Source organism: Ambystoma mexicanum, chromosome 5q (assembly GCF_040938575.1).
Source record: "Ambystoma mexicanum isolate Mex_15411 chromosome 5q, UKY_AmexF1_1, whole genome shotgun sequence".
Taxonomy (NCBI): domain Eukaryota; kingdom Metazoa; phylum Chordata; class Amphibia; order Caudata; family Ambystomatidae; genus Ambystoma; species Ambystoma mexicanum.
Window position 1 is genome coordinate 462,881,158 of NC_090933.1, and position 13,615 is coordinate 462,894,772.

The 13,615-nt window shown below is 45.2% G+C and overlaps 1 protein-coding gene across 1 annotated transcript in view; it reads right to left on the reverse strand.

Moving 5' to 3' along the window:
• CDH2 (cadherin 2) overlaps window positions 1–13,615 on the reverse strand; it is a 419,239-nt gene that overhangs the window by 14,127 nt on the left and 391,497 nt on the right. Inside the window, exon 15 of the mRNA XM_069620955.1 lies at window positions 12,427–12,591. Coding sequence (XP_069477056.1) covers window positions 12,427–12,591 — 165 coding nt within the window. The remainder of the gene's footprint in view (window positions 1–12,426; window positions 12,592–13,615) is intronic.

The following is a 13,615-nucleotide window of genomic DNA, read 5'->3' on the forward strand; positions in this document are numbered from 1 at the left end:
CAAACAAACTCAAACTCTCCAAATTAGCGGCACTGTACAAGAAAGAAATCTACCTGGCCAAACGAACCTCATTTGACTCGCGTATATCCAAAGCCAAATCGAACATGAAAGAACTCTTTACAATCCTTAAAGAAATAGAAACCCCCATAGCACCCCCTGACACCTGTACCAAAGATAAAAACTGGTGCTCAGATATTCAAAATGCCCTAGTGAATAAGATTGTGACTCTTCAAAGTAAAATTTCCAGCAAAAGAGCCTCCCTGAATAACACACTCAACTTAAAAACTCACAACAAACCTATGCTTACCGACCTAGCCCGCTTCCAGTTCGCCAAAGTCAATACTCTGGAAGTGGAAAAAATCATCCTATCTTTGAAACCGTCCAACTTCCAGGGAGACCTGTGCCCTGCTCAGCTCATCAAAGATGCTGCCCGGGACCTCTCCCCTTTCATCACAAAACTGATCAATGCCTCCTTCGCCACTGGATCTATCCCCACTAACTTAAAACAATCTTGGGTACTCCCATTACTGAAAAAACCTACTCTCGACCCTGCCATACCCACCAACTACCGACCCATAACGACCGTTCCCTTTCTACTAAAAATTCTGGACAAGGTGGCCTATGTTCAAATACAGAAGCACCTGGAAGAACACAACCTCCTAGGATCTAGACAGTCTGGGTTCCGGCCCCAACACGGGACGGAAACCGCTCTCATTGACCTAAAAGTCCAGATTGATTGGATCAGAGACAACGGGCAAGCTGCCTTACTCCTTCTCCTTGACCTATCTGCAGCTTTCGACCTGGTCGATCATTCTGTCCTATGTTCACATCTCCATACTGCAGCTCACTTCTCAACAGAGGCCATCACTTGGATCACATCCTTCCTCAACGGTAGGACCATGAGGGTCTTCTCTCCCATGGCCGCAGCAGACCCCATTCCTATCACCTGCGGTGTTCCCCAGGGCTCGTGTGTCTCCCCCACACTGTACAACATATTTACCAAGCCCCTTTTCGATGATTTGGATTATCTCGGTGTCACCTACACTAATTATGCAGATGATACCCAGATCCTCCTTCCTCTTTCTGGAGATTACGGAAAGGATTCGGCCTTGTTAAATAGGGTGTACATCATCATCCAGGCATGGATGGCCACTCATGGACTATGCCTGAATGATGATAAAACAGAACTCATTATCCTAGGTGCTACACTTAATATAAAGAAACTTGGCCCAGCTTACAATTCCTTCATGATTGACGGAAACAACATCAAAGTTGGACAGGAGGTCAAAACACTGGGATTCTACCTAGATTCCAATTTTTCCTTCAAAAGACAACTGAGCTCCCTTGCATCCTCCACGGCCTACACATGCAAATTAATCCGCGCAGCCAAACCCTTCCTGTCGGATTCTAGTTGCCTGACACTCGCCAGAGCTCTTATTTTGTCTCGTCTTGACTACTGTAATGCCCTTTATCTGGGATCCACCAAGGCTACCACCAGCAAATTGCAAACCCTTCAGAACAATGCTTTAAGAGCAGCTCTGGGCATTTCCAGAAGGGAACACATTACAAATCTCAGCCAACAGAACAATTGGCTAGCCACTAAAGATAAAATCCTTTTAAAAACGGCATCACTCATTCATAAGTCCTTGAACAATGCCGCCCCAACTTACCTGATCAACAGATTCAACCGACAGTCTTCTTTAAAACCCACCAGAACCGCATACAGAAATTGTCTATCCGTTCCCTATTACAAACGGGCCACCATAGGGGGCAACAGCTTCCCAGTAAAAGCTGCTTTGTTGTGGAACTCCTTGCCTCCAAACCTTAGAATTGACATGCCCTACCAGAATTTCCGCTCACTGGTAATCGCATGGTTGAAACGTGAGACCCATTAAATTTGAAGCGCCTAGCGCCTACTGCATATGGAAACCACTTGTGCCCTCTTGCTTACCTGCCCGTGTGCCTCCTATTTACCTGTATATAATCACCTGTATATAACGGCCTGCTGGCCTACTACTGATTTGTATATAACATTGGTGTACTTTATTCTTGTATTATGTATTTTCTGTGTACTGTAACTACGCTTTGAATATTCTTGTAAAGGCTGCGCCTTGATACCTCCGGGTACGCTCGCGCATTATAAAAAATAAAAACAAAAAACAAACAACCAAAAACAAACATCCACAGTATAAAATAAACCCGGTTGCCTGCAGAAGCACACACAAAACAAAGCACACAGTCAGAATGAACAGGACGCCAAAATCAGTGACTCTTCTCCTGCAAACAAGCTCAAAACAAAACTCAACTTTCTGCAGAAACAGACCCGGAACTATGCCAAGGTACAAAACGACATGCACAGATTAATAGTTTGAAATGGTAAGGTAAAATCAACCAAGGGTTTCAAGAATAACGTGCTTTATGTGACAATAATGGATCGTCAAACTTGTATTCAATAATATTAGACGCCACCTTATCAAGCATACTGGGCATGTCATCCTGTGCTGGCCTGGCGCGTCTAGATGGTCCCAGAACTCCTTTGCTTTTTGAAATGGATTAACATTGGTATTCTACAGTACAGCACACAGCAACATTTTAACATAGTTTTCTCATTTAATCAGTCGTAGGTTAAATCCATATTTATTGAAATTTTCCAGACAACCACAGTTGCATACTGAATCACACCTGACTGCGCGTGTTGGCAGCCTTCATCGTGCCTCCCCCATTGGACCACATCTCCATATCTGACACCTCTTCTGATTAATTCACACTTAACATTCTGTTATTCTCAACGCTGTCTCACTGTCACTGCTTTCTCACTAACATTTACAAGGATGGTAAACATACACATATACAATTTAGACAAAGAAGTATTTTTTTTCAACACAAGATTTGTAACCTCTGCTGCTAATCTTTGAAACGGATGACACTGGTATGAACCGAAACAAACAGAGGCTCGCACTGTTCCTCATATGTCAAAACTCAAGACCTAATTTCAAGGACGAGGGGGTCATGGTTCAGCTGAGTGCCAATAGGCTTCTGCTGTTCATGTATACAAGTGACGAATATCACGGTCTGACCCTGAGTCTCAAGGAAATAGGTAAAGTCCCAGGCTCTCAAGGGCACATTCAATTTCCTCAGGGTCATCCACATGTGCTGGAAATATAAAAGAACATCATTGACTTTCTGCCTTGCATTAATCGTAAACTTTGTAAAGCAGCATGGAATTGTGTCACAGAAATTAGATACATGAATATTGAGTGCATACTTTTTAGTTTTTAGGGGTGGGAGTTGTAGAGTCAGACCTTGATAGGTTCACGCTGCATCCATTCTATGAATCCATTCGTTATCACGTAGGTATGTTGGCAGGAGTGTTTATGCTAATCTGTGATTCTCTGCATAGATCATGGCAACTACGAGGCATGTCCTTCAAGCAAGGCAGTGCACTCAGTGTTCTAAGTGGGAGAATGCTACTCCCTATTTTTTAAAGTTGGGAGTCAAATGATTTTTAGGTAGTATATAAATAAGTCCAATTTCCAATGGGAGTATTTTATAAGCAAGTAAAATGTGAATTTAAACGTAAAACAGAAATGTTTTATAATAAACATTTCTTTGCAGCTAGTTATTAATGCAAAATAAAATATAGATTTTTACCTCTTCAGATCAGGCAGTAATAAAAGCTTGCTCCTGTGAATCTACGTGTGCTACTGGGCAAAACGTATCCATGGAGCTGTGTGGATGAAAGCAGGGGTACAGGCTCATCAGTGCCAGTTTCCTATTTTGTGTTGCAAGTATTTTTACTCCCAATTTCTTTTTGGGGAACATTTGCCTATTTTATGGGAGTTAAAGTGCCTGATACGCGGATTTCCCACTGGCGGTAATCGTGCCGAAAATCGGCAATTTTGCAGCGGATTTCCCCACCGGCTCAGAACTGGCCAAATCTGCCAAAGAGACTTGTGATGAGGCCCATAGTCTGTGCCAGGACTCAGACAAAAGTATTCTCCCGGTAAAACAGTGTGGGGCACTTGGATAAATGCCAAAGGGACCAAGGTACTCTAGGGTTCGGATTCTGGGACTGTTGAGGAGTGAGACACGCCACACATCAGACACCTTTTGCATTTGTGCACAGTCTCACATCATCCACAGGCAAATAACGGTTCACACAGTAGCAAGGTTGAGTGACCTGAATTCTATTATATTTGAGAGCACACAGGCACTACCTGAAGGGGCGATTCAAGTAGTGCTCCAAGATGATCACTTCCTGCCTTCTGCCGTGCCTGTGCTATGATTCATGTATTAGATTCATAGGAAGGGGGAGAAATGGAAAAACAAAACTACTCTCATATTGTTTAATTTCCAAGAAATGAAACTCAACATTCTAGCTCCTCACATCAAAAGATAACTCGGTACCCCCTGCCACAGTGCCCAAGGTCGATATGTGGTGCTGCAGCCTGAGGCCTAATCTGCGCTTGTCCCGAGACTCCTATCACACAGCTTGGCTGTGCTCCCAGAAACCTGTTGAGAGGTAACCTTTGTATGAGGCTCATTTTGGAGTTGGTTACAGTTTTACAGAAAGTGAAATTTGCTAGGTTTCTCAATGGATATTCTTAGAGTTGAGAGACACCCATTGAATGTAATACAAGATAATGACATAAAGTAAAACATTGTATGGGAAGCATTCCAAAAGGGCAAGTTTCTCCTTTGCAAACAATATAAAAAAGGAATTTGCCCTTACAAGCATGAACCTGATGGGCCACTCAGTCAGGGAATGGACAACTTGGCTCTGCGGCTTAAACGCTTGTTGCTTTGATCTGTGCTTGATCTGGAAGTCGCAGGTTCAACTCCTAGCAAGGCCAACTCAGTCTTTCAACCTTCTGAGGTTGTTAAATGTGTACCAATTTCGATTTGGTAATAATATCAATGTATGTAAATATGTCCTATGTAAAGCGCTTTCGATTAAAGCACTATATAAAAAACAAATTATTATTATGTGCCAAAAGAATACTCAGTGCAGGAAGTGTTAACATAGGCATGCTGATTTCTCATCAGAAGTGCCCACACACCCCCTTCGAAAGCATCTCACCTCTGCTCAGAAGTGCTGGTCATTTTAAAGTGGAGAACTAATAAGGCTAGGCTGCTGTAAGTAGTCATCCAATGGAAGCTGGACCACCACAACCTGGAGCAACGCGTTTGTCTTGAAAGCAGTGCAGCACAGGTTCGAATCCTGGTACCGTGCTTAGAAAACAATCTCTGGTATTAAGCGTGTTATAAAAGAACAATTATAATTATAATTAAAATGTTATAAGTAAGAGGCTACCTAGGTGTTTTGTACTGAAACCTGAAATGAGGACTCGAGCCAGTCATCTTTTGAAATATTCTGGCCCCCAGCGTGATCAAAGTGTTTAATGACGTGCATTGGCTTAAATGGTACTCCAGTACACTTCAATATGAGCGACTGCCGGCAGAGTTGCAGCATCATTCTGAAACTGAAGTTACGGAGTTGCCTCGGCAGCGGTTGGGTGGGGGACAGGGAGATTTCCATCGAGGCCTCTAACTGTGTGCACCGTGTGAGAGGTGTTTGGGGCTTGTGGGAGACACTGGGGTAGATCTCTGGCAGAAACGACCAGGGATTCTGGCCCCTGCCTCGATTGCCTGACAAACACAGTTTTGCTCCCCCGACGAACGCACCCAGATGGGCAAATGTCCTAGCTGGCTCCTGAGCACAGCACCTGAGCAAGTTAAGTGAGGTTTGAGGCAGCTCTCAGACTGACAGCCAACAGACTAAGGGAGGGGAAATGGTTGACTCAGGTCCTCATAGTTAAAGCAGCCTTTTCTCTGAACCAAAGGTTCTTGCCTTCCAATATCCTTGTCATGTAGCTTATGATAATGAGCGGGGTATCAGAACTGCCCCCCAACTGAATCTTTGAATTTACAGCTCTTTGCTGCACATGGGGTACAATTAATCTATATAAGGGAGAGAGCGAGAGAGCGAAAGAGTGAAACACAGGAATTGATGGTGACAGTGTGAGAAAACGAAATTGGACTTCTCTGCAGCGGGAGGATACCAGGTTGTCTTGCCGTTAAGTCCTTCCCCACTCGGTCCCCTGCCCCTCTAATTGACTCCCCTCCAAGATCCCCTGCCGCCTAAACACACAGAAAACTCCCACAGATGGCCACCAAAGGCCTAGCCATTAGAAAATCAACACAAATCGAGCTATGTCTAAGCTTTCCTCTTTAACCCTATCACACTCTCCATAACGTAGGGGCTAACCAGACCCAAAGTACAGTAGTCTATCTGATCAAGGGCGCTACCTTTCAGTAAACATAGTCCCAGGAGTTTGCAACAAGCCAATAGAAAGCATACCGGCACTCTCGACTCAGGTCTTCCAGCTCTCACCCATCAACACCACAGGTATTGTATCTGTCTGTAACAAGATCCCACTAATGACCCACATTATCCTCTTTCCTTACAGGGCCACGCTCAGCGGACCAAAGAAAATTCCAAAAGGCTTCTACATAAGACATCTTTACATTCATTGTTACCTTTCCTGAACTGAATTGATTGTTTATTTATATAGCGCCTATACACAATGTGATTCAAAGCGCTTTGGTCCTGCTCTCCATTTGCACATGAGTCAGCTCTAAGTAATAATTCCCATTGATACCAGTTTAGCACCTTTTTTTCCTTGCCTCATTACTCATGCCGAAAGTGCCCTTACATCCCTAGCTCTCCCAGTGTCTGTACCTCCACCGAACCCCGCCCCATCCATCTGAAAGCATGCCTTCTACGCCCCTTGAATTCCTAGCCCTTCATCTGGCCTTTCTCCTTCCATTTAATCTGGCATACTCGGTGGTGTACTGTTCTACCTGGAACTTTACTGATTTCAAGCTGGGCCTCTGCACCAGAGGCCACTTTTGTATAGGTACCCTGGTTTTCCGCTCCTCTTATCATCCCTTCCATCCACACTGCCCATTTGCTTCTACCTCTCCGCCCCCAACCAGATGAAGCAAAGAATTTGCTATACCGCATCTAGTATGTTATTCCTCACTCTTAACAAAGCTTCGATGTCTATTTTTTGTTAGGTTTAAATTCCTTTTAATCTTTATGTCAGGACAGTTGAGCTTTAAAGTTCAACATTTGAACACATCGTTTCGAAGTGTTCTGGGGAGACTCCCTGTAAACCATATTTAGAGGGTATTATTGCAACATTCAATGTCACAGTGTAATATGAGGCCACTTTGCAAACATTTCCAGGGCTGATTATGGTCCACAGTCCACTCTTGGGCATAATCCTTCTCCATCATTCCCTCTACTCCTCTAGCACACCCAGCCTTCTCTGGCCTTTCTCCGTCCACTCAATCCTGCCCAACCATTGTTCAGCTTGTCCTCTGCTTACCTTTCATTCCCAGCCCCTCCAGCCTTTTCCCTCCCATTCCCCCTCTGCTCCCCTTGCATTCCCGTCCACTCCTCCAGCCTTTCACTCCTGATTCAACCCGGCCTAACCGTCTCTCAGTATTTCTTCTGCTCCCCTTGCATTCCCAGCCCCTCTGGCCTTTAATCCCTCCGCTCAGCCTGGCCCCAACCACCTCCCAGCTTGCCCTTTCATCCCTTGCATCTGCGGCCCCTCAATACTTTCCCCCAGCTTCCCTCTTCTCTCCGCCAGCTTCCCCTTGCATCTGCAAAACCTCCTCCAGCCTTTTCTGTCCACTCAACATGGCTCCAACCCTCTCCCGGCGTCCACTCTGCTCCACTTGCATCCCCAGTCCCTCTGGCTTTCGCCCACCAGCTTCCCCTGGCATCTCCAGCACCTACCCCAGTCTTTCTCCCGCCACTCAACCCAGCCCGACCCTCTACCATCATTCCCACTGCTCCTTTTGCATTTCTAGCGGCTCCTGCCTTTCACGCTCCACTCAATACCACCCCAACCATCGCCCAGCCTTTGGTGCCCTTGCATCCTGTGTCCCTCTGACATTTCTACCTCCACTCAGCCAGACCACCAACTCTCTCCTATTGCACCCTCTGTTCACTTAGCATGTCAGCCCCTCCAGCTTCCCCTCTACTCCTCCTCTTGCCCCTCTGGCCTTTCCCCCTCTAGCTTCCTGCCTTAGTCCACTTGCACCTCTAACTCCTACAGCCTTCCTTCCTCCACTCACCCCAACCCCCACTTCCTCTCTGGATCCCGGTTCCTCCTCTTGCTTCTCGAGACCCTCCAGTCTGTAACCTACCACTGAACACATAGACAGCAGAGTTGCCCCCCTTAATCACACACGCAGACACTGAACCTTACAGGGTCATGCTATAGACAGCAGATCTACCTCCTAAATTGCAAATACTGGAGATCCTGATGGGCCTGCGTGTCACATGAAGGCAGAAAACGAACATGGAACCAAAGTGAGTACACATGGGCAAAACATGCGTAGTTTCCAAGATTTTGGAACTAGCATAAGAAATACGCAAACACAATGTTCTGACATAGCATACATCCTAGAAAATGTGGGGAAAAGTGCAAATATTGTGGCACATAACAGGTAATCCCACTTTACCACTTTACTCATGAAAGGCAGCCCCTCTGGCCCGTCCTGTCCCCTTTGCAGTGTGAATAGCTGTTACTGGTTGAGGGGCAAACTTCCTGTCTCTAGGAGACCCACAGTGGGGGCAGCTTGCACCTTTTACATATTATAATTCCTTGAAAGCTCCTCACTACACCTGGAAGGACCACCCTTAACTCGAGGTGAATAATGCACACCTGCTCTGCCCTCGTTTCACTATTAAGCTGCTGTGCACCGGGCAGAGCAACTGAACATTGGGGGTTACAGTGAGAGTGGACTGGCCCTCTTATCCCTTCCTTTCAATGTCAGCATGCTTCCCTTCACCTTCCTGAAGCCGCCTCACCCCCTTTGGGCCAAGGGACGGTGCACCCAGCGTTGTGGAGTACTTTGAGGGATCCATACCCCACCTTTATCTTCCCTACCCTTCCTTTCTTTGTGAAGAAGCCCTTACAAGGATGCAGCATCTTTTTGAGACCGCAGTGAAGGACCTGCCTTTGCACCAGATGAATGGCGGCCTGGGGGCCGAGGAAATTAAATGTTGCCATCAGGCTGTGAGAGAGATCACTGAGGCTTGTGGGAGACACCGGGGCAAATTACCAGGGATTCTGGCCCCAGCCCTGCTTACCTGAGGAGCCCCTGGCAAATGCTGTTTTGCTGCCCTGACATGCAAAAGTCCCAACTGGCTACTGGCACCCGTGAGCAAGTTAGAGTGAGTTCTAAGGCACATGTCAGCCTGACAATCAACACACTAAGCAAGGTGAAATGTGCGCCTGGGATCCCCACTGTTCAAGAAGCCCTTTCATTGAACAAAAAGTTTTTGCCTCCCACAACCCTTAGCACGTAGCTTATGATAATGAGTGGAGTATCAGGAACACCCCCTTACCTCATCTTCCAATTCACAGATCTTTGGGGCACACAGGCTACAATGTAACTATTAAATTGAGATAAAGTGAGAGAGAGAGAAAGAGAGGGAGAGGAATAGACAGTGGCAATATGAGAAACTGAATTGCGACCTGTCTGCAAGAGGCCAGTGATGGAAGTGCAGGGAAGACACTAGGTTGTCTTGCCTTGTAAGGCCTTCTCCTCCCCAATTAACCGACCCCCCCCCAGTATCTCCTACCACCTTACACTTCACACACAAATCATCCATGAACTCCACAGGTCTAGCTATTAGCATATTAATACTAACCAAGCTATGTCTAAGCTCTCCTCTTTTGTCCTATCACTGCCCCCTCCCACACACACACATCAGGGGGTAACTGGACCCGGAGTGCTCTGGTCTATCAGATCTTGGGCTCTCCCCTTCAGATATCTGACTCCCAAGTGTTTCCACTAAACCCAAGGAAAGCATATCGGCGACCAGGACACGCGTACTCCAAACCTGCACCCATCAACATCACAGGTTTCGTACCTGCCTCTCCTGCTTTGCCACTAATGATCCCTTCCTCTTTTCTTACAGAGCCATGTGCAGTGAGGCCAAGAAAAATGGCCGAAGGGTGCTATATAAGGTCACTATACATTGCATTACCAGTGACCTATGGGTCATTGGATTCTGGAAAGCTTAATTTCTGGAGTTTCTTGTATCCTCCTCCGGTGCCACAAACGCCATCATTAGGAGCATAGGAGGGGGATGCATTTGATTCGTGTTTAATCAAGCACCCTTCTTGAAGTTATCTTTAGCCTGATCTATATAGGTTCCAGAAACTGGGTGTCTTGTGGAATGAAATGATCTAGGCCTATAAACCTTCAAGATCTCTACATCAGGAATTTCTATACAGGGATTTGGCCATGAACTGTCACAAAATATTTCACTAATTCTTGATCAAGCTGGGGTGACGGGATAAAAGCTCCTTTGGGGTGTCTAGTGTTTTTCTGTCCTCAGTAGAGCGTCCTTCAATGCCTGGAGCACCAGATCCTGCTGATCCATTGAAATGACAATGCCTCTAACGAGCTGTGGACACATTCTTTCAGGCCAATGTTTGTTCCCTGTTGACTTAATCTAATAAACGCCAATCAGAGACTGAATTCTCAATTTTTCACCCGAAGCGTTAAAAAGGGTTGGTCAAGATGAAACTGAAGGGATCAACAATCTTCCCAGAAATTAGCTTGCATAAGCCTTTGTGAAAGATTAAGGATTGCCCGTGAGCTTTATGTCACATCAAAGAATCGATTTACCCTCCAGTTCATAAAAGATTACCCTCCATTTCATAAAAGAAACTCATAACAGGAAAGAGGCAACATCATTTTCCAATTCGAAAATGTTTGCTTTCACATCGTCTTTGCTTGAACGTTTAATTTTCACAGATAAAAACCCAACATAATTACAGCACTTGCTTTCGGAAATGGGACTGTTTGGATTGAGCGGCTCCATCACTGTAGAAGGTCCAAAAATTCTCTCCACTTACGGTGATGGGCAAAACTGCGTCAAGGAACCATTTCTAAGCCGGAAGCAAGGAATGAATGTGTAGGTGTGATGTTTATGGAACGAGTGGGCACTCTGCCACAAGTTTACGTGGCCTAGATAATTCCTGTGATGCTTAACAAAGCATTCTGTTGCAATTTCAATTATTTTAACATCATGCTGCACAAAATTAAGTGCAGACACGCAGTCGTGGAACTTGAGCCTGGTCAAGGAAACCCACTTTTAAAGAATTCGACGCGTCTGCTCAAGAAACAGAAAGGAGTAAGAGAAACCCCAACATTAATTTGGTCAAGCATTCCAGCGTTGTGCGCGAGAAGCCGACATGTTGCCACTCCGACTCCAAGGCAAGGCAAGCATTTAAAGCACTTACGAAGGAGCTTTCATTCGGTGTCCTACTTGCTAATCTTATTTGATGAAACGCTTTTGGTTCCCTTTAAAGTACTGAATTGCAACCATTCCAGTGACTCAAAGGGGAACTTGTGAGGAAAATCAAAATGAATTTCTTAACATTATTACATTAATCCAAGCTAATAAGTGAATTAAGGCTAAACTATAGTTGTGTTAGTCCATTATTTGGAAACCAGTGCATAATCCCTCTCTAAGAGATTGTGGTGAGGGCTGATAACATGGTGTGCATGTAATTAATACAAATGTAGAACACTTAATTGATAAGTCTTACATTTCTGTAGGAACTATTTAATTAAATTTGCCCGCATTAAAAAACCTGCTTACACAGTCAAATTCATCAGTAAAAACGATGTATAAAAGAGGGCTAGAGAAAGGGGACACTCATGAAAAGTTAAACACATTTGTGCCAGTGCAACCCACGATCCGCTTGATCGGGTCCAAAAAGAACCTATTTGTGCCAATTTAGCATGCAATGTGGTCATTGAAAGGGGTAAAATAAAGACGGTATTTTCCAAGAAAACCGGTGGGAGCCTTTCAGGGGGAGAGGGTCATCTTCACAAATAGAGACCCCTGTCTTTAGCAGCCAACGTCTTTGCCTGCTGGTCCAATGGATAAGCAAAGGGCGGATGCGTGACCAGCCCCTACATATCTATTAGGGGGGCAGCAGCACACCCTCCTTGAGAATAAGCTGCTGTGCATTTTCTGAATTATGCTATGTTAAAGGTATTTGTACCGCGCACTGTCACCACCGGAAGTGGTCCCGGGCTCGTGCCAGGCAAATATGCACATATCCACCGGAAGTGGTCCCCAGGCAAATATGCACATATCCACCGGAAGTGGTCCGCAGGTGCCCCCCACGCAAATACGCACATATCCACCAGAAGCGGTCCTGAGGCGCTCTCCCCAGGCAAATATGCACATCACATACCCATGCTTAATTTGATATATGTAACCCCTACTTGGAGAATGTACACATGGACTCAAATGATTATATTCCAATCTCAAGAAGGCCACAAATCCTATGTGTTTTCCACCTCAAGGTTATTTACCTCATTAATGAAGTCCCCAATGTCACCAGGATGCGGAGCAGCCGATCGCACTGGGTACTGCGGTTCTGCATGAATTGGTCTTTCGTCCATACGTCGGATTCCAACAGGTTTGATGGTGTCAGGTTCCAGAGTATCCGGCTGCTGGAGTTGGCTCAAGTCATAGTCCTGCAAAACACCAAGGGACATATGTTTCTGTTATCCCACGTTTCTGCGACTGTTAGGAGTTACAGTCCCGTCTCCCAATCAGGACATGTGTAGACATCAGCACAGAATCTATGCAAGCTTCATCCAGGAGGATGTGCTGATGGAAGCCTTAAGAGGGCTTTATGTGCGAAAGGATGCCCAGTTAACTAATAATAGGCAAAGCCCTACGGAAGCCCCACTCAGTCTGCCCAATGGAGTATCCTTTAAAACAGCACTACTCGACTCCTAACAGTATCTTCATCAATTGCCAGATTGCATCAAAGTATATTTTTGTGCTATGCATCAATGGGGACGGCAAATCAATAAATCTGTGTTAGGAAATCTGACATGCTGTGACACGTATGACATACCTAGCACAATGAACAATTATGGCATGTGGGTGCAATTGGATTCTGACACACTCTTGCTACATGGTATATGCCTAGCACATAATAATTAGGAACAATGCCACGCAAAGATGGCACGTAACTGCAAAGGGTGCAATTGGAATCGGTGTCCGGTTAAAGGATCGAATACAAAAGGATCGAATTCAAAAGGTTAGAGTCAATAGGATCGAAAACAAAAGGTCCAATTTTTTTTTTATTATATATTTTTTGAGGGGTTTTCGTTTAGGTAAAAAAGTGGTTTTTACCACAAAAACAGGGGTTGGCGGGGGACGCCCCCCCTCCACAAAAAAAATGTAAAAAAAAATATTTTTTTTTCGAACGTTTTGTTTTCGGTCCTTTTGATTCGACCCTTTTGTCATTCGATTCTTTTGATTCGATACTTTGACCTATAACCATTGGAATCGGCCACACTGATATATGCCATATAAATAGCATGCAACAAGTGTGAACAATGCCATACAAGGAGGGAATGTGATTGCAACTGGGTGCACATGGAATCTAACAAACTGTGATCCATCTAGCACACAGTACCTATGACCAATACCATGCATGGAGGGCCTGTGACTGTAAATGGGTGCAAATGGAACCTGAGACAGTGT